The 21484-nt window shown below is 42.8% G+C and overlaps 1 protein-coding gene and 1 long non-coding RNA gene across 5 annotated transcripts in view; one reads left to right on the forward strand and one right to left on the reverse strand.

Moving 5' to 3' along the window:
• Window positions 1-16147, forward strand: abi1b (abl interactor 1b). Of its 4 annotated transcripts, XM_089008001.1 has the most exons (11): window positions 6-337; window positions 5454-5621; window positions 7488-7664; window positions 9956-9970; window positions 10206-10327; window positions 10413-10553; window positions 11694-11794; window positions 12047-12262; window positions 13745-13831; window positions 14385-14570; window positions 14651-16147. In XM_089008001.1, the coding sequence occupies exons 1-11, from the start codon at window positions 221-223 to the stop codon at window positions 14824-14826; spliced, it is 1506 nt and encodes a 501-aa protein (XP_088864127.1). In that variant the 5' UTR covers window positions 6-220; the 3' UTR covers window positions 14827-16147. The 4 variants fall into 4 exon arrangements, with proteins under 4 accessions (XP_088864129.1, XP_088864127.1, XP_088864128.1 ...); XM_089008003.1 differs by lacking the exon at window positions 13745-13831 and having other exon boundaries at window positions 1-337; XM_089008002.1 differs by lacking the exon at window positions 9956-9970 and having other exon boundaries at window positions 7-337.
• LOC148891566 (uncharacterized) overlaps window positions 5637-21484 on the reverse strand; it is a 19827-nt gene continuing 3979 nt past the window's right edge. The window contains exons 4-7 of the long non-coding RNA XR_016116417.1: window positions 13993-14130; window positions 13615-13805; window positions 11475-11551; window positions 5637-6916 (exon numbers count right to left, since the gene is read on the reverse strand). This is a non-coding gene — a long non-coding RNA (uncharacterized LOC148891566). The remainder of the gene's footprint in view (window positions 6917-11474; window positions 11552-13614; window positions 13806-13992; window positions 14131-21484) is intronic.

The following is a 21484-nucleotide window of genomic DNA, read 5'->3' on the forward strand; positions in this document are numbered from 1 at the left end:
TCTCTCTCTCTCTCTCTCTCTCTCTCTCTCTCTCTCTCTCTCTCTCTCTCTCTCTCTCTCTCTCTCTCTCTCTCTCTCCCTACCTCGCCCCCTCTCTGGCCCCTCTCTTTCTCTCTACCCCCCTCACTCCGGTGCCCCCCCCCCCCCATTACAGAGCAGCATCACCGCCTCGCCTCATTGAACAAGGCAGGGAGAGGAGAGAAATGCAAAGGGATGTAAGATGGCAGAGCTACAAATGTTGTTAGAGGAGGAAATCCCTGCCGGGAAACGAGCACTTGTCGAAAGCTATCAGAACCTTTCCCGGGTGGCGGAATACTGTGAAAACAACTATGTTCAGGTAAATAGATGGCTTTCCGTGCGGTGAGTTGATGCTTAGCTTCGTCGTGTCTGCGGCGCTGGGGTAGGAGAAGTAAGCGAGACCACAACGACAGGATATGCACGTCTTGTAAGGGAAATTATCTTCTAAACCGATTCAATAGAGCCCCATTTTATCGCATTATAGCGACGAATCATCTTTGCGGCCAGAGTGATGCGAATATTGTGAAAGGCGTGGAAAACGAGGCTCTCGTGGATGTGTTAAAAGCTGCTGGTTGTAGAGGGTGTGTCGTTGTTCTGGCCAAGTGTTTAGTCACTGACTGCAGTTTACGACGCAACGTGCTACTGGCCCGACATATAAAAATGACATTTGCTATGTCTTTTTTGCCTGTTATATTCAATTGTCGCGCGTAAGCGTCATTTTTTTTTGGGGGGGGGGGGGGGGGTGGCATCGTAAGACATAATTTTCTTCCGTTTGAAAGTGATGAGCTAGCATTCGATTTTTTTACAGAATTTTTACATTAGAAATTGGTACCCACGGTTACACAACAATTACATTACTATGTTAAATGTGTAATTCATATCTCCTGCAAATCGTTACATTAGTCTTGCAATTATTACAAGCTGAATGTGATGGAATTGAATGGATTTACAATGCAGTTGCAGGCGAGTGAGTGGTCTGGATATTAGATCATATACTGTACTCAGATACTGTACTGGATTTAATGATTCGTTGCACAGGCTTCATTTTTGTTGTGTAAGAATACTATTAACTCATTCACTGCCAGACGATGTGCAAAAATGTGTCCAGTCCAGTGCCAGGGTTTTGGTCTTTTATACTCAAATTCCAGGACCCACAGAATATTGAGTTTTGAGACTACATAAAAATTCAATGCAGTGTAAGAAAAACTGGACTTCTTTCATCAGAAAAAAAGAGTTAAATCCCAAGTTATATGGGTCTGGAGTTATCTGAGTTTGAAATGGGGTGCGGCTGTACAAAAGGCAAATGCTGCCCCCTCGTCGGAGGTAAAAACATCGGCAGAGGTCTGACCAGCGGTTAAATTCAGGAATTGCAGTGAATTAGTTAATATAAAAATATGAGAGCCAATACTCGGCATGATGTAATGCAGTTTTACACGGCTGCGAACTGCGGTCACAGTGATACACGTTGGGTACTGTTTTGTCAGCAATCTTATCAAAATGAAGGAAAAAATTTGCCTGTGGTGCCTCTCATTCGCCTCTGCAGGTGTACCTAGTGTGAATGTACGTATATGATTGGTATTGACATTTGAATCCAGGCAGTTGAAACAGTGATGTGTGTGTTTGTTGTTGCTATTAATCCCGACAGAAAACAGTGTAAATGATAAACTGAGAAATTCAGATAGATTACTATTCAGACACCCTGCTTGCTATACCTTATGGATGACAGCATATTAAATGAGGTACTTTGCCCCCCTGTGAGTGGTTTCAAAAAATGAACGTGATCTGGAAACAGGACAAGCACATTGTGATTGACAGATAATGAAAGTTACAATTTTGTAAAAATGAAAGGAGGCAGTTGAAATTTAAAAAAAAAGTGTCTGACACTTTCTTCTTTGTCAAGGTCATATATGCACACAGTTATCATCCGTTTCATGCAACTGATACCCCCTCAACCACAGACGCTTTGCCTCAGAGAAAGAGCTTATTAAAAACAAAAATCTTAAAACACCGAGTTCTAAACTGAATCCAGAAACAAAGGTCAAACATGACCCGTTGACTCGTGACAAAATACATAATGTCCAGGCAATAAAGAAGTAAATGTTTAGTTTTATCTCTTCTATTATTTATACTTGTATCTGTGCTTTTATTGTGCTTGTTTTGTGATTGTAAACTGTCCTTGAGAGCTTTGAAAGGCGCTTAATAAATTGTATTATTAAATACGCTACAATAATAAACACACAAATACATAAATAAATGCGTATCTAAAAAATCCATAAAATAAAACAGACAAAAAAATATGTTGTTTTGGTTGCGATGAGTTTATTTAGAAGAAAGAATCCATTGCGCTAGTCACACATCTCCTTTGATGTTAGCACTATTTTATTCATTCATCTTGAAACAGTTGTTCTAACCATAGCACAGTTTTGAACCCCCTGCCTTTGAAAAGCTATAATCCAAATATAGCAACTCACCGAACAAAAATCAATATATATATATTTTTTTTAATCAACCTTCACTTTGTGCACCACATTGTGTTTCCCATTTCTTTCCTTTGAAGTCTTTTCAAAAACGTTAATTAATACTTTGCCTCAAACTGAAATTTGTGACACTGAAATAAAAAAAATAATCCAGCCTATTCCTTCCCTCCAGCTCCCCCCGTGTTCTCGTCTGACTAATGGCTGTTTCAGTTATGACTCACAAACGTGTCACATGATTTCCAATTGTGTCATGGAAGTTAAATGTTCAATTTGACTCAGCTTTTTAATACCCAAATTGGAGTGCCTCACAAAAGCGTGAATAAAAAAAAACATTTTTTCTTACTCCTATTAACTGATGCACTGCCAGATAATCTGCAAAAATGTGTTCACTCCAATGCCAGGGTGTTTTTCATTTTCACTCAAATTGCTGGACCCACAAAATATTGAATTTTAGGACGACATGAACATTGCATGCAACGTAGGGAACCTTAGACACTTCTTTAATCAGGAAAAAAAGAGTTAATTCTCAAGTTATATGGGTCTAGAGTTATCTGATCATGAAATGGGGGCGGCTGTACAACATAAAATACAATACATATATATTTATATATTGTAGTGCTTTAAAACAGCTGAAGCTGTAACAAAGCGCTTAACATGGACAGCTAGCATATACAGGAAATAAAGCAGTCAGTGGTGTTCCGCAGAGCTCAATTTTAGAGCCTATATTGTTCTCACTATACCTGCACCTGCACAAAAGGCAAATGCTGCCCCCTCGTGGGAGGGAAAAACATCGCCAGCACTTGATCGCCCCCCCAGCCCCCACCTAAGAAAAAAACAATTCCTGAATAATTTCAGGAATGGCAGTGAATGACTTTAAAATAGCGAGGTAGTTAGATAGCAAGACAGCTAGATAGCAAGATAGATAGATAGATAGCTAGATAGCTGAATGGACAAATAAACACCCAAATAAGTTAATAAATAGAAAAATGAATACATAAATACCTGGATGAATTAACAAATAAGCAAATCAATAAATCAATAAAACTAAATACATAAATACATGCTGCTTAGTGTTTATGCCAATCTATTGCTTTTGGTGAGACAGACAAATTTCTGTCTCTCTTCAGTCTGCGGGCAATGAACACATGTAAGCGCCCCAACCAAATATTTGCCAGAGCAACAAACAATATTGGACCTGGATTGGATTGGATATGCCTTTATTAGTCTCACAGTGGAGAAATTTACATTTCACAGCAGCAAAGTGATGCAAAGTAATGGTATACGTATCACCTTGTAGGCCTTGTATTGGCATAGCCACATAGCGCGATACCTATCGTATGTATCCTGAGGTTGTTGCCACTACCTAGCCTTAGTGATTCTAAACCCCGATGTCTGCTACAGTGACTGTGTTAGCGGTAGCATGAAAAGGTCTGCTGCTCTTGGACCAATGCAACCTGAAGAAATTTGAAACGTGGCGCATTTGCAACCAATATAGAACGTCACGCCAAGACGTCTTGCATTGCTGGAGAATCAAAACAATGGCTTCAGATTCGGACAATATGCTTTCTTGTTACACATCCAGTTATGAATATGATTCAAATAGTTCTGAAGAGGAAAGCATACATGTTTGCAATCGATTAAAGAATTATATGTGCCATTTTGAGGCAACATTGGGGGAAAATGTCTCACCCAAAAGAAAGAGGCACAAAATGGCGACCTCCAGTGGCCACCTCCGTTTCTACAGGCTGATAAATTCCTTATATGAAGCTCGGATGCCCTCTTCTGGCGGCTTTTGGGTGCAACACGGGTCTCAGACCAAACATGTACAGCAAAATACATTGAAGTGATGGAAGGACTGCTACAATGTGTCTTTTTTCACATACGAACTCGTCACCAACTCAAAAACAAGACTTCCTGAATCTTCAGAGCGAGTCTTAAAACGTAAAATATAGCTATATGCAGTGGAATCTTATTAAAACACGCTCAGTAGAAGTCATTTGAAGCCATTTTACAAATTGTGGACACAACTTCTCCGGAGACGTCGGTCGTCCCTTAAGAACAAATGGTCCACATTTGACACACATTTCCAATGTCGGTAGATTGCGGGTCATCATGATTTTATGCCATTTAAACAACACTGATGGGATTTTTAGATTACAGATTTGAACCGAGGCAAGGGATAATCCCTGCGCTTGAACAGAATAACAGCAAATCCAAGCCTTAGAACCTTTTACAAAACAGCTGGAAATTAGGATAATATGTTCATTTCTTATTTTTAGCTGCTGAAAAGTGTCAGTCGACTTATTGGATGCATTCGAGTGTCGTAACCATTGCAGAAAATCGCCAATTGCAGTTTGTGTTTTTCACTACACTCCCATCGATTTTGTAAAGGCGTTCATTCTGAAGCCATTAAGCAATTGATTCGTCATGACAGACGAGGACATTCTTGTTGATCTCAGTGTCATTTAATCCTAACCACAATCCGAATATCACCATTGTCTGATGACAACCATGTGTGGAGGTTTTTTTTTGTTGTTGATCAATGTGGAGGCTTGTTTTGCCTCCAAACTATAAATATGTCTTTCGGTTCCTCTGGCTATTTAAAGACATACGGAAACAGATGGTTCAAGCAGCCGGTTGAAACTGTGATTCGATGAAATGTTTCGGCGTTCCTACCCCGCTTGGCTCGAGGCTGCGCTCTGACTGCGTGTGTCCCATCTTGTCGTAAATGTGCGGGGAGTTTGCCGTTCATCCATGGGGTTTTTACATCCATCTCAGCGTGGCACGTGTCTGCAAAATGGCTCTTCTAATTAAATGGAAGCAATATACCTGAGATCTTTCACCGGAACAATTTCCGCCAAAATGGCCCAAAAAGTTTGCATGCCAGTGCGTTTACAGACTGTTGGAATGGGATTTTTACAACGGGAGATCTCCCAAGACTGTCTTGTCTTTGTTCAGGCTCAAGACAAGAGGAAGGCCCTGGAGGAGACCAAGTCCTACACCACCCAGTCTCTGGCCAGCGTGGCTTACCAAATCAACGCCTTAGCCAATAATGTGCTCCAGCTACTGGACATCCAGGCATCGCAACTACGACGCATGGAGTCCTCCATTAATCATATCTCCCAGGTATCGAAAGCACACCGGCGGAAGATCAAGTCACACGAGCAACAAGTTCACCGCATGAGATGCGAGACGAGAGAATTTAAAACTCCAATGGGAATTTTGAAATTGAAGTTGACCATTTTTGAAGTCAACCATACATTTGAACACAACTTTTGTTTTTCGCCAATATGTAAATAATCATAGTTTAAAACATAGTTAATGATGATCAGTCTATTTTCTGGACGGCTCATCCTGTGTTGATTACTAATCAGAAATATTTATTAAACCACAGGTGTCAAAGTCAAGGCCCGGGGGGCCAAGTCTGGCCCACCACATAATTTTATTCGGCCCACAAAAGCAAATCAAGCATGTCAAGTGCAATGATGCTGGCTAAAGTCAGAATCAAAATTAAAACTTTTCGGATGTAAAAGACAATAGCGGTCATTATTCTTGACTTCAGATTTGAAAATTATTTACCAGATTTTCCGATGTATAAGGTGCACCGGAGTAAAAGGCGCACCTCAAATAATTGGTGTATTTTCAAACTTTTTTCATATATAAGGTGCACCCGACTAAGGCGCACCTTCAATGAATAAAAAAAGGCTTCCATATATAGAAACATAGAAATATTTTCCAAATATAAGGCACACCACATCATAAGGCGCTACAGTAGAGGCTGGGGTTACGCACTACTTCTTCTACATGGTAAAATGGAGTCAGTGGCTGCTGACAATAGTTGCCAGATCTTCACATATAGAGCGCACCTGCATATTGGATTGGATTGGATTTGCCTTTGTTAGTCTCGCAGTGGAGAAATTTACATTTCACAGCACCAAAGTTATGAAAGGAATGAAAGTAGAAAAACAAAATACAGGAGCTGCTGGAAAGGCAGCCACTCTCGCGGCGCCGTCTTGAAGTCAAAAGAACAAATAAAAAAACTACATAACAAATAACATAACACAAAGACAGAGAGTCATTCATTCTTAAGCACTTTCTGTAGCCTCTTTGTTACATGAAGCAGTTCCAGATGAAAGAGGAGAGGATCAAAGCATCTCTTTACCAGTGGATCAGGGACATCGTGGTAGAATGTACACGTCGACTATAAGCTAAATGTTGAAAGCAAACATGCAGCTGTAGCATCCATTGACGAAGAGATTGTCTCACATCTCCTGTCCCACATAAATCCGCTTCAATTCCAAGCTGCGACAGTTCCACATACGCATGGGCGCTCTGCGCTGACGGTCCTTTCGTCTTATCGTGGGCTCCTCAAGCCATGCCTTCATCCAGCCGCAGACTGTCCAACAGCACCGACCTTTCCACTGAACATATAAGGTGCAGGGTCATAAACCGGAAAATATGCTATTTGTTAATTAGTTGTGTATCTGTATATAATATGTGAAGATGAAACATTTTCATGGCTTCTCCAAAATCATAACGGCCCTCAAGAGGAAACCCTCACTACAATCTGGCTCGCGGCAAAAAATGAGTTTGACACCCTTGTATTAAATGAATCCCCATGGGTCGCTCAACTCAGCCTCTTCAAATGTGTTTTGGAACAACCCCTCTGCCTGCCTGTCAAACAGTGAATGTCCCCCCATGTGTGCTTTACTAAGCCTAGCAGGAATGAAGGGAAATCCCGACACAGGCACTCACGCTTGCTTAGCATTTTCAGCTACCGTTTTACCCCACTGGCTTTGGGGCGAAACACAGTCCGATACTTTCAACTCTTTTGTATTTGATCTTAAACTTCCGCTTATGGTCCTCAATGGCACTCTATTTCCAATACTGACCTGACCTCACTTATTGCTGCGATGGACATGAGGAGAAGAGATCCAGACGGATTGGATGATTTTTCAAGCTGCTGTGAATTTCTTGCATTATCTCCCTCAGACGGTGGATATTCACAAGGAGAAGGTCGCCCGTCGCGAGATTGGCATCCTGACCACCAATAAAAACACCTCTCGTACCCATAAAATCATCGCCCCGGGCAACATGGAGAGGCCCGTGCGCTACATTCGAAAACCGATCGATTACACCCTGCTGGATGATGTCGGTCACGGAGTCAAAGTAAGATTTACTTTTCTCATTTCTGTCTGGATAGAATAAGTGATCATTTTGTGTCAATGCAATCTTGTTTCTACAAAGTCAATCGAGATTTTCATGCTAAGATCGTTTTAACGTGAAAGCAAATGCGCCAAAGATTAGCTCACATTTGGCCATTAATGTACAGGAAAGAGCCATCTTTGCCCAATGTCACCCGTCGCTTTCTCCAGAGAATCCGGAGGAAATGGTTTGTTGACTCTTTCCTGTTTTGAGCTTGATGTGTATTCTCTCTCTCCACATGCTCCATCTGCTCACAACTCCTTGCTCACTTTATTCGACCAAGCAGCGTCGTGTGGCCCTCTGAAAGTGTCAACGCAATTAAAATATATATATATATATAAATCCTCGTCTCACCCACCATGGGTGGTGTCTGTCCCCATTTCAGCTCGGGTCCTCTACCAGAGGCCAGGAAGCTTGAGGGTTCTGCGCAGTATCCGTGCTGTTCCCAGCACTGCGCTTTTCTGGACCGAGATATCCGATGTTGTTCCCGGGATCTGTTGCAACCACTCGTCGAGTTTGGGGGTCACTGCCCCAAGTGCTCCGACCACCACAGGCACGACTGTCACCTTTACCTTCCAGGCTCTCTCCAGCTCCTCTCTGAGCCCTTGGTATTTCTCGATTTTCTCATGTTCCTTCTTTCTGATGTTCCCATCACTCGGGACCGCTACATCCACGACAACGGCTTTCCTTTCCCCTTTATCTATGACCACGATATCTGGTTGGTTGGCCATTACCATCTTGTCAGTCTGTATCTGGAAGTCCCACAGGATTTTTGCTCGGTCATTCTCCACCACCTTGGGAGGTGTTTCCCATTTTGACCTTGGGGTTTCCAGTCCATACTCCGCACAGATGTTTCGGTAGACTATGCCAGCCACCTGGTTATGGCGCTCCATGTAGGCTTTCCCTGCCAGCATCTTACACCCTGCAGTTACGTGTTGGATTGTCTCAGGTGCCTCTTTGCACAACCTACACCTTGGGTCTTGTCTGGTGTGGTATATCCCTGCCTCTATGGCTCTGGTGTTCAGGGCCTGCTCTTGGGCAGCCAGGATGAGTGCCTCTGTGCTGTCCTTTAGGCCAGCCCTCTCTAGCCACTGATAGGACTTCTTGAGATCAGCCACTTCTGCTATGGTTCGGTGGTACATCCCGTGTAGGGGCTTTTCCTCCCATGATTGTCCCTTCCAGCACCTCATCCTCTGTTCCCCATTGACTGAGACATTCTCTGAGTACATCATCCGTTGGAGCCTTCTCTTTGATGTATTCATGGAGCTTGGATGTTTCATCCTGGACAGTGGCTCTCACACTCACTAGTCCCCGGCCTCCTTCCTTACGGCTTGTGTACAGTCTCAGGGTGCTGGACTTGGGATGGAACCCTCCGTGCATGGTGAGGAGTTTTCGGGTCATAACATCCGTGGTCTGAATCTCTTCCTTTGGCCACCTTATTATTCCTGCAGGGTATCTGATCACTGGCAGGGCATAGCTGTTTATTGCCCGGGTCTTGTTCTTGCCATTGAGCTGGCTTCTGAGGACTTGCCTCACCCGCTGGAGGTATTTGGTCGTAGCCGCTTTCCTTGTTGTCGTAGCCGCTTTCCTTGTTGTGTATATATATATATATATATATATATATATATATATATATATATATATATATATATATATATATATATATATATATAAAACCAAATAAAGACATACATAAATAAAGTTGCTATACGAAACTAAAATGTGCAGTCCATTTTGGAAAAAAAAAATAGCCTCAAGTTGGCAGCTGTGGTTGTTGTCTTCTACCGTGCGCTGTTTCTAAAGCAGTCCACGCTGACTACGGCAGTGAGATTTTGAGACACATATCTTTGAAAACGGTTTTGAAAAAAAAAAACTGTCGGGAAACATGGACCTCTACTGTACTTTGTTACTTTGTTGGCAGAACCGGCCAGTCGGTTGTCAAGTATCTCCGTGGGGATCTTGGCATGAGGAATGGGAGGCAGATAAATAGAAGAGTCCTTGACGGGACACATTTCCCTGCCAGAAAGAGACGCAATTTGTTTCCCTGAGTTTCAGCTTAAGTTCCTAAAACGGCCTCAGAGAACTCCCGTTTTTCTATCAATTTGTTGGCTCCAAACGTCGCCGTTACTTCATGCTGCTGAAATAAATGACTGCCTATGAAACCGTTAACCGACATGCATCAACTGTTTTCTTTTTATTTTGTCTTTTTATTTCTTTTGTTGTATTTTTTTCTTGTTTTATCTACTTGCACTCAGTGGCTCAAAGCCAAGGTAAGAGATAGCGACCTTTTATCTTTACTTTCCCACAATGTACAAAACCTCCATGTAGTCACAATTTTCATGCAACCCGATATGGGCATTTGCTCATCCAATAGGCATGCCGCCCCCCCCCCAACACCACAGCCCCCCCCCCCCCCCGCCCCCCTTTCCCCCCAGCCATTTTAAATATGAGTTTTACTGAGTACCTGGAAATGTCACTGATGGCTTTTTTTCTTCTTCTCCCTAGCAAAATGGGAACAATGCTGCTGGACGAGGAGGAGGACCAGGAGGAGGAGGGACACTGTCCCGGACAAACCCACCAACCCAGAAGCCCCCCAGTCCCCCAATGGCTGGCCGTGGAACCTTGGGGTAAGAGTGTCAAACTCAAGTTGCGCCCTATTTACATACTTCGCAAGTTGAACCTCTGTCACCATTTTTTTCCCTTTGCCGACAGACGCAACACACCCTACAAGACCCTGGAGCCAGTCAAGCCTCCAGTGGTGCCCAATGACTATATGACGAGCCCAGCCCGGCTGGGGGGCCAACAGAGCCCTGCGCGTACAGCCTCGCTCAATCAGAGACCCCGCACGCATAGGTACGCTCATGCCCGCACGTACCATGTACGGTAGTTGCGAGCTAATTTTGTCTGAGATGCCGCTAAATCCAGTGGCAGACCGTCAAGGCCTGCAGAGCCTTCTCTGCTGGCCTAAAAATATCATGGACTGATGTTAATTTTATTTTGTCCATGAATTCTAAAATAATTCAAAATTGTCTTTTCAGTTTACTTTCATTACTTTCGCCCTGTTGTGCTGCTTCCAGAAGTATGTTTTTGCATTTAAGCATTTAACCAATCACATTTCAGCCATCATTTGTTACCAGGGTCAGAAATCTACCTGCACGCCTTCACAATCAGTTCTGAAGGCCCTGGAGCATCAAATGCGTCGATCTAACTGTTGCTCTAACCAATCAGATTTCGAGTTGGCAACCTAAAAGCGGTATTCGCGCCTTCAAGAAGTAAGTTTTTGCAAATTATAATTGGTTAGTCACTATCCAATCATAGTTTGCGAAAAACTGCTGTGATCACGAGCCGCTATTGACAAGAGCATACTGGCCAGAGCTAGTACACTGTATCAGTAGCTTGCATAAGCAAATATATCGTGTTTATTTAATCGCAGTTTTGTCAACCCACAATGGCTGAAGGAGGAGAAGAAATGGATTTGGTTGGAGATTTACTGTTAAAGCCATTTTCAGACAGACTTAGTAAGAAAAAATGGACGTCATTAAGATCAGTTAAGGTCAGTTATTTCCTGGCTAATGGTACCATCTAGTGGACTTGTGGTAAATCACACCACACTTTTTCAGTCTGGATTGATTCAGACATAGCACTACTGAAGGCCTAGTGATGAAATCCACGGCCCCGCCACTGTCTAAATCCTCCCCTGGCAAATCTATTTTCTTTTCACATTTTATAGGATGGTTACATGGACTTTCATTCATTGAGCATCATTTCACTTACTGGCATTTCAATATCGAGGGCGAAGGAAAGTCCTCTGTGTGCCTGCATCAGGTTCTTCCGAGTACTCTGGCTTTATCCTATGTAAAAAAATGGTAGCCCAAATTAAGCAGGCATCAAGTGTCATGGCAGAAATAAACCATTCTGATGGGATGGCCTGGTGGTGACATTTGGTGCACACATGTCTAAAAATAACTGAATTGAGTCTAATTTTGTGTGCAGTGGCAGTAGTGGTGGTAGTGGTGGCAGGGAGAGCAGTGGCAACAGTGGGGTTGGTATTCCCTTGGCGGTCCCGACCCCTTCTCCTCCCAGTATGGGCCAAGGTGAGTTCTTGCAGCTCTGAGATACTCTCTCTAAGTTTTCGTCTTTTTAAAGGACAACCAACGCCTCAGGACAATTTGTGTCTTGGGTATCTTAGATGCTATAAAACGTTTTTCTGAAAATCAGTTAAGAAACAAAAAAATGGTGTCGGCTGTCCTTTAAGCTTCCTACTATCCAAAGTCTACCAAATACATCTATTCAGATGTTGTAAATGTAAATCACAGAAGCTAAAGCTTCTACTTTTGCTCCAACAGCAGCGACGTCTTCCGCCTCAGTGCCACAAGGACCCGGGTTGGGTCCAATCCCCATGTCCCAGTTTGGCACAATCTCTCGGCAGATCTCACGTCATAACTCCTCCACCACCTCCTCGGCCTCCATGGTGTCGGCCACGGGGACCTATCGCCGTGCTCCCTCTGTCTCCTCTCAGCAGCCCCATATCAACGGGGGTCCGGGATTTTCGCAGAATTCAGGTATGCTCGGTATGTAAATCTGGTGTGGGTAATTTTCAGTTTTCAATGATGCGAAAGAGCTCAAAAGTCTGATGTTGGTTGTTTGTTATAGTTCTTATCGTGGCAACTTCAATGGTTCCTCTCGGGGGACAACATAAAATAGAGAGGGCGGAGGTTTGTGGGAGAAGCGATAAAAACCCGGAGCAAAGAGGATGTTTTAAAACTGGGATATTGTCTTTGAAACTGTTGGAATGTGAGATTTTAGGTTAGGGTCAAGGGTTTAGGGTTGGGGTTAGAGATGAGCGTTAGGATCAGGGGTTTGTGGTGAATGGTTAGGTTTGGGTTAGAGTCAAGGGTTACTGGTTAGTTTTGGGGTTTGGGTGTAGGGTAATTAGCGGTTGAGAGGTTTAGGGCAGTGGATCTTAATTCTGTTGGAGGCACCGAAACCCACCAGCTTCATATGCTCATTCACCGAAGCCTTCATTCAATGACTGTGCCCAATAACTGCAGACGAGATTGAGGGATGGACCTCTGCGGCAGAGGATCCACCAAATCCCTTAGCTTAGACCGACTCAGAACCCAGTTTAAGAACCACTGCTTTAGGGTTCAGGTACGGGTCAGGGTACGGTTAGTGTTCGGTTATTTTCTAGGGTAAGGGGCTAAATGTGGAGCAGGATGAGGGTTAAGGTTTAGGGAGTAGGGTTATGGTTTCAAGTAGGGTTAGGGGTTTAGGGTTCAGGTATGGGTAAGGGTGTTAGTGTTAGTGTTAGTGTTCGGTTATTGTCTAGGGGAAGGGGCTGGGTTTTGGGTAGCATTCGAGCTAAGGCTTAGGGTAGTGTGTCCAACTATTTTTTTGCCATGAGCCACATTGTAATTTTTTTCTCGGGGTCCATTAAGAATTGGGGGAAAGCACAAGAATGTTTAATACACTCCACATATCGAACGCACAACAAATTAATGAATAACGAGTTTTCAAATTTTAAGTAAAAAATAATGACTGTTATTGTGGTTTGCATGGGACAATTTGAAATTTTGGTTCGCAAGCATCATAGGATTTCACAAGTTTGATTTGCTTTCACGGGCCGAATAATATAATGTGGCAGGCCAGATTTGGCTCACGGACCTTGACTTTGACACCTATGGTTTAGGGATTAGGTCAAGATTACATTTGGAGGTTAGTGTATCTTCAAGAGTATTGGACAGGGACAAAATACCATAGATTAATGAAGGGCCATTTGACAAGAAGGTGCCTTTGCTCGATATAAAAGATGTGCCTCGTTGTTGCCGTCCTAACACGCAGCGATGGCAATTTCACCTCACGCTCACACCAAAGATTCCTCATTCCAAATATGGCTTCCACTACTTTATCTCACCTTTGCTCATTTCTCACGCTCCATCGCGCCTATGTTGTTGCTTCGTTCCTCACTTGTCTTTTTCTCGATCCACCGCATCAACTTCCCCTTCTGCCGCCACTTCCTCTCCACTGGTGGTTTGCCGCTGTAGCGTCTGTGGCTCCCCCGCCTCCTCCGATGGTCCAGCTGACACCACAGATCCCTCTGACCGGCTTTGTGGCCAGAATGCAGGAAAGCAGTAAGTACTCAGACAATGTGTTGCCGCCTGGGTGTTTAATTTTAATAAATGTGTACGGGCCGCTACGATGGATGTTTTGGCCCTGTGATTCGAAACACATTCCTTACACGCTCTCATAGCAATCAATTTCTCTCCTCGCTTAGCGACTTAAACACTCATACCTCTGCTTGCACTGTGTGCTGAGTCCCTGGGATGTCTTTCTGTTGCCATGGTGATGATCACATAAAGCGATCTGTTCTCGCTCCGTCGCGGGGTGTAAATATGACCTGACACCAGTTCCGCGTCCACCATCAGCCTGTCTGTCAGCAAATACAGTTTGGTGTTGATTATCTCCGGTAAAAAAAAATTCTGGACCGTTGTAAAGTCCATCTACAGTCTACTTTCAGGCTACATCATGCCCCAGATTTTCAACAAATTAACTCTGTCGCCCTCTAATGGATAGAAAGATTACTGCATTGTCCCTGTTCTCATATGACTGACTGCAAGTTGAGTTGACTGTTTCACTTTCAGCCTCCATAATTTATGATAGCCTATGGTTTTTTTTTAACTTCAGTAACAGACAGCCCAGCTCCACCTCCTCCACCCCCACCCGAGGAAATGGGTGTGTTTGAAGAGCCCTCGCCCCCACCTCCTCCTCCGCCTGTCGACTATGAAGAAGAGGAAGCTGCGGTTGTCCATTACAGTGACCCTTATGCTGACGGAGATCCCCACTGGGCCCCAAAGGCCTATTTAGAGAAAGGTATGGGGAAAAATAACCTTGTTTTGGGGGGGCTGAGGTGAATCACCTTTCTTGAATATTATTGTTTGTCTTTTTTATAGTCGTGGCCATCTACGACTACAGCAAGGACAAAGAGGATGAGTTATCTTTCATGGAAGGAGCCATCATTTACATTATCAAGAAGAACGACGACGGCTGGTTCGAAGGCGTCTGTAACGGCGTCACCGGACTCTTCCCGGGAAACTACGTCGAATCCATTATGCACTATGCTGATTAGCGGGTGTGGGAAAAAAAAAAACGCAATGCTAAGGTAAAACAGGGAAGGTGTACAGATGAATGCAGTTCTTACGGTCGTCAGATGGATTATATTTGTCGCGTTCAAACCCAGCCGGTTCTTCCACAAGGTGCCGCATCACCGTGAAGTCAACTTATTGTGTTACCGCGGCACCTTGAAATTCCATTCTACCTTATCAAGACTGAAATACTTTTAAAAAAGGTCAATAAGTGCATTAGCACGTGACTGAATGTCATTCTTCTCTCGTCTGACTCCACAGATGTTACTGAGGGAAGAAGACAACCTCACCTTTCAGGGATTTGTTGTGATATCACCTAAAACACTGAAAATATTTTGAGTCGAAGATCTGCTGTGGGAAGGAAAACGTCCATTTCCTCCCACTTTTCTTTGTTTTTGTTGTTCCAAGTAAACTTGAGCTGACACTGGTTGACCTTTTAACGATGATTGAACACGTGTCACCAACTGCTGATGACCCGTTTTCTGAATCGGAGGAAATAAGTGAAACAAAACAGTCAAACTCAACTGTCAGCCATATGAGGATGAGCACAATGCAGTGATCTTTCTGCCCATAAGAGGGCGACATAGTTAACAAAAGCACAGAAAGAACCCTAAACAAGAAAGATTTGAGTCCAGATTCGAGCCCAGATCTTTTAACTCATTTACTGCCAGACGATGTGCAAATATGCCAGGGTTTTTGTTATTTTCATTCAAATTGCAGGACCCACAAAATAGTTTTAGGACTACATAAACATTCAATGCAGCGTAAGAAACATTAAACTCTCTTTTTTCATCAGAAAAAAAGTTAATTCCTAAATTACATGTCTGGAGTTATCTGAGCTTTAAATGGGGCCGGCTGTACAAAATACAATACATATTGATTCATATAGCGCATTTACAACAGCTGAAGCTGCAACAAAGCGCTAACATGGACAAAAGGAAAATGCTGCCCCCACGTGGAAGGAAAAAATACATTGCCAGAGGTCATACCAGCGCTTTATTGGCACCCCCCAAAAGAAAAACTGAAATCCAAGTAAATTAGGCAATGGCGCTCCATGTCACACTTTTCAATTCCCGAATTAATTCGAGAATGGCAGCAAACTAGTTAATGTCAGACAATGATATGGCATTGGCTCACATTATTATTGAACCAAATTTCTAAGCGTCGTCAATTTTATGACATCAGTTTTGTTTTTAAATCCGTGCCAACCCAAAAAGTGGGGGTGGCTGTGCAAAAGGTAAATGCTCCCCCCTCGTGGGAGGGAAAAACATTGCCAGAGGTCTGACTGAAGCTTGAACCCCCCCCCCCCCTCAGGAAAAAAAAAAAACAGAACAAATTGGGGAATGGCGCTCCACATCATCCTTTTCAATTCCCCAATAAATTCGGGAACGGCAGTGAATAGGTTAATTATGAGTCCAATATGTGATCCACGTGTACACAAATGAAAAAAAAATTGTCATCAGTGACTAGATCTTCTCCAAAATACAGTGTACATTTTCTAATGTTTGAGATGATATTTGTAGAATCCCTTTAAAACCGGTCAACTGGGTTGGTGTAGAGTATAACAAAAAAAATAAAAAAATACATAAACGAACAAGACACTCTTTAATCCGCTATCTAACTTGTACATAAGGTGTGACGTGCGACACGAACAATACAGTAAAAAAAGTGTGTTTGTCTGTGTGTGAAAACTCCATGTGGATTTTCATCCGTTTCCGTACAGGTGGTGCCAAAAGTTGATGACACATTTTCATTATTTTCATTTTTAACGTGCACGTTTTCATGGTCGGTGACACTGCCGTCGAAATTGTATTGTGGAAATTACACATGTGCTGTCCAGGCCACTGTGGCAAAGTTCTGTCTTGTCAAAGTCAGTGAAGGGGTCCAAGTGTGCATCTGGTCACCGCAAAATAATAGCTGTACTGATTTTTCAGGTTTTTTTTCTCTGACCGTATCACATCGGTGCTGAACCGCGGCAATCGTGAACCAAAACGACCTCGACTCAAAAAATGTAAAGAGGTCGCCTCGGTTCTCTTTGCAGCGGGAGTCGCCCATTTTGATTGTAATCGTCTTTACAATGTTGTGAATGTAATCGATTCACCGTCCGAGCGGCGCGATTGACACAAAGTACAAACTGTATGGACAGAAGTATTGGAACACCCTTTTCCAAAATGTACCTTTCCAGTCGGAGGTATCAAATTGCAGTATCAAGAGCCTAATGGGCGCGGTTGTTGAACTCCCCAGTAATCAAGTGAGACATTTGGCGACTATTTACGGAATACTTTTTTTTCAAAAACAGACAGGATATGGCTCTCGAGGAAACGGAATTCCCTACCGCTGCTTTTGATCATGTCGTTAATTATGATAAACACAAGCACTGTACACTAAAGGGGCTTATTAACTGTGCACTTTTTTTCAGAAAATGAACAAAAGTGGAATGCCTTTTATGTTCATATGGAACATTTTCATCCCAAAAATATGCTGCCAATTCAGTATTTATTCATTCACTTATACATGAATATTTGTAAACATTCCCCACGAACACATCACACATACGATTGTTTGTTTCCATCATGGGGCGACTTGTGCGGGCAAACTAAAATTACTTTTTTATGTATTTCTAGCTTTGCATTCCAGTCGTTTATACATCTCCTGTCTGTTCAGAGCAGCAGACAAATGTTTGCGCACACTTTCTATGTCAAGGGTTTATGTATACTTTTTCATAGAGAAATCATGTGACAACCACTAACATGCAGAACTTTGTATCGTTTATCACATAACGTCATTTTTGGGGATCACAAGTGTCGACGCCCATTTGTATTTTTATGTGTCTTTTGTATGATGATGTGGGGGGGGGGGGGGGGTTGTTGGTAACTTAAGTATTCCTGAAAAGAGAATGGAATATTCGCCTCCTCTCTGTTTGTACATAGCTGTTGTTCATTGAAATTCATGTACAGTCTTTTTGGAATAAAAAAAACATTCATGGAGGAGAAGTGATTGATTTCAGAATCTTTGACATTAGTCATTTTACGGGGTATAAATACATGCTCTAGATTGCGGGTGTCAAAGTCAAGGCCCAGGGGCCAAATCTGGCCCACCACATCATTTTATTTGGCCCACGGAAGCAAATCAATCAATCAATGTGATATTCCATGATGCTTGCTGAAGTACAAACCAAAATTTGAAATTGTCTCATGTAAACCACAATAACAGTCATTATATTTGACTTAAATTTTGAAAACTAGTTTTTCATTAATTTGTTTTGCGCTCTATATGTAATATGTGGAGGGGATTAAACATTCTAATGTCTTCCCCAAATTCATAATGGCCCCCGAGAGGAAACTGTAACTACAATGTGTCCCACGGCAAAAAAACAAGTAAAACACCCTTGTCTAGACCGATTGGAATGTTTTAAAAACGTATGCTGCTCATAGTAGATACGGTTTAGTCAAAGATAGTTTGGGCAACTGCTGTGCACCAAACCTTTCATGTAGTTCTCTTTAAATGCGGTAGAGGGCAGAGTAAACGAAGCGAGGTTGCACTTGAGCTTTGGGAGTCACATCATTGAAAAAAACGATAGAATCATTTTGGTTCAGGCAGGTAGTAATTAATTGACGACAACAAAAGTGTGGCAAAAGTGTAAAATAAATCATCAAGTAACATTGTAAATGGCACTTATCACTGCCAGACCATGTGCAAAAATGTGTCCACTCAAGTGCCAGGGTTTTTGTCATTTTTAGTTTTGGGACTACATAAACACTCAATGCTGTGTTAGAAACCTTAGACTCTCTTCTTTCTTCAGAAAAAAAACGTTCATTTCTAGCTTATTTGGTTCTGGAGGAACATGAGGTGCAAGTGTGGGCGGCTGGACAAAAGGTAAATGCTGCCCCCTTATGAAAGGGAAAAAAACATTGCCAGAGGTCTAACCAGCGCTTTATCGGCACCCCCCGCAAGAAAATCCAAAACCCAAACAAATTTAGGAACGGCGCTCAACGTCACATTTTTTCTATTCTCGAATAAATAAATTAATTAATGGCAGTGGGAGGCCCGGTAGTCGAGTGGTTAGCACACCGGCTTCACAGTGCAGAGGTCGCCGGTTCGCGTCCCGGTCCGCCCTTCCTGTGTGGAGTTTGCATGTTCTCCCCGGACCCGCGTGGGTTTTCTCCGGGTCCTCCGGTTTCCTCCCACACTCCAAAAACGTGCATGGCAGGCAGATTGACCACTCCAAATTGTCCCTAGGTGTGAGTGTGAGAGTGACTTTTGTATGTCTTTGTGTGCCCTGCGATTGGCTGGCAACCAATTCAGAGTGTCCCCCGCCTCCTGCCCGAAGACAGCTGAGATAGGCTCCAGTAACCCCCGCGACCCTAATGAGGAATAAGCGGTACGGAAAATGAGATGAGATGAGAGAGATTAATGGCAGTGTATGAGTTAAAAAAAATCAATACAGCCAGACCTGTCGAGCATATTAATAATGGATGCATTGTTTTATAATTTGTCTTGAATTGCAATTGATTCATCCATTTTCGGTTTAATTGGTTTGCATGTTTTTAATTCTACTTTCGAAATAAATCAATCCGAAACAAATCAAATTATCCATCCCATGAACACTTGTGAGCGGATTCGGATTACAAAATGAATGGATTGAGGGAGTAAGGCCAAACTTTCCATTCAGATGAAGTGTGTCTGACTTTCATTTAAAGCACAAGCGACATCACTTTTTTGTTTCTTAACTGACATCAGAAAAAACATTTTATGGCATCTAAAATACCCAAAACACGCAGTATGATATTTTTAGACAAATGCAAAACAGCAATAAAAATGACTTGAAGTGTCCAAAATCTGCAAAAAAATGAACCAGGAAGTGGCCATGGTCCCGCCCCCTTGTTCGTGATGTCACCCCAAGACGTTTTGCCTTGCTGGAGAATCACAACAATGGCTTCAGATTCGGAGAATATGCTTTCTTGTTACTCATCCAGTTATGAATACGATTCAAATAGTTCTGAAGAAGAAAGCATACATGTTTCGATTAAATAATTTATTCTGTGTCATTTTGAGGCATCAGGGGTGGGAAATGTCGCACCCAAAAAAGGCAGAAAATGGCGACAAATCCGTGTAAGGAATTAATCAGCTCGTTTCCACAGGCTGATTAATTCCTTACATGGAGCTTTGTCGCTCTATTCTGCCTCTTTTTGGTCCGACACGAAGTTTTCAGACCAAAGTACAGCAAAATGCATTGACATGATGGAAGGACTGTGACAATGTGTCCTTTTTTTGGTCAGGGGCGTTCCTTCAGTGACGTAGGGCGAGGACTCATCACCAACTCAAAAACAAGACTTCCGGAATATTCAGCGCGAGTCTTAAAACATAAAATACAGCTATTTGCGGTGGAATCTTTGTAAAATACGCTCAGTCTTTGAAGTGATTTTACAAATTATGCACACAAATTATGGCCGGAGGCGTTGGTTGTCCTTTAAGGATAACAGTATGTTGCATTACACCATTAAATCATTTATTTGGGGAGGGGCCGGGGGGTGGGTCGAGTGGGCTTCCAGGCGGTAAAGCACAGAATGGATCAAATTTGGTCAAGTGGTATTACTTTAAATCCGTTTGTTTCCCCGACTCTGAGAATCTAATCACAAAACAAACTGCAGTCGCATCATGGAGAGGTTTGCCGCAACGACTTTCACGATGAGGCCTGATCCGATTCTTTGGTCCGCTCTCATTCAAGCTTATACGCATGATAATGAATCAAACCTCAGCCTGTGATTGCCTCAGTCAGATGTATGCAATGCTTTTCTTGGCCACGCGCTCTTATACAATAAGGGGATTATCCGATTTAGACGGAATCCATGGCTGTGACCCGTGGTCAAATCCAGATGCGATGACCTCATATCACGGTGTCACACTAGATTTTTTTCTTTGGTACCTCAAAGACTTCCAGGGGTGACCAGATCATTCCCAGATTGGCGAGGTACATTACAATCATTCATTCACTTCTTGTAACCTTCCCCAACTTCAAATAAATCATCCATGCAGCTCATCACACGCGATCACAAGAAAGAATGCACCTCAAGATAATTCAGTTCAACGCAAAATGACCCATGTGCTGTATCAACATCAAGACGCGAAACAATCCAAGTTGCTGAAGTTTAAATGTTGACATTGTCAGACGGTAAAAAGTGGAACAGTCAATAGAGAATTAAGCAAGTTAAAAATAGTGTTTACTGGAGACACTAATAAAGAGAAGGCGGTTGGAGGGGGTGGGGGGGTGGACGGCGCTGAACATGCTCCACATCTGTAGATTGACATCCTACAGGGTGCACAGCTGCTTATGATATACAAACCGAAAACTGAACTGGAACATGCCCTTTTTTTAATTGCTCCGAGACGTTTTTTTTCCTCTTCTTTTCAAATTTAGTCTTAATCCGGAGCAACGAGTGGCATATTCACACACCTTCAAAGAACTTCTCATCCCACCAAACGCACGTTCCTTACAAAGCAGGCGTCATTTCAAAAGGAATCAACAGATTTTTTTTTAATTGTTTGTTTAGGTTCTTGTTTCATGTTCGTTTTGATCCGAAAATAAGAGGCTTAGGTCCCTTGCATGGAGCTCAGCCATTTATGGCCTTGAAAATATTCCCC

This window comes from Hippocampus bargibanti, linkage group LG11 (genome assembly GCF_051943395.1).
Source record: "Hippocampus bargibanti isolate YZ-2025 linkage group LG11, ASM5194339v1, whole genome shotgun sequence".
NCBI classification, from domain to species: Eukaryota; Metazoa; Chordata; class Actinopteri; order Syngnathiformes; family Syngnathidae; genus Hippocampus; species Hippocampus bargibanti.

Coding starts and splice junctions, on each gene's coding strand:
- abi1b (XM_089008001.1), top strand. CDS start 221: ATGGCAGAGCTACAAATGTTGTTAGAGGAGGAAATCCCTGCCGGGAAA. Junction 10,554..11,693: donor CAGAGACCCCGCACGCATAG/GTACGCTCATGC, acceptor TTTTGTGTGCAG/TGGCAGTAGTGGTGGTAGTG. Junction 14,571..14,650: donor AAAGGCCTATTTAGAGAAAG/GTATGGGGAAAA, acceptor TCTTTTTTATAG/TCGTGGCCATCTACGACTAC.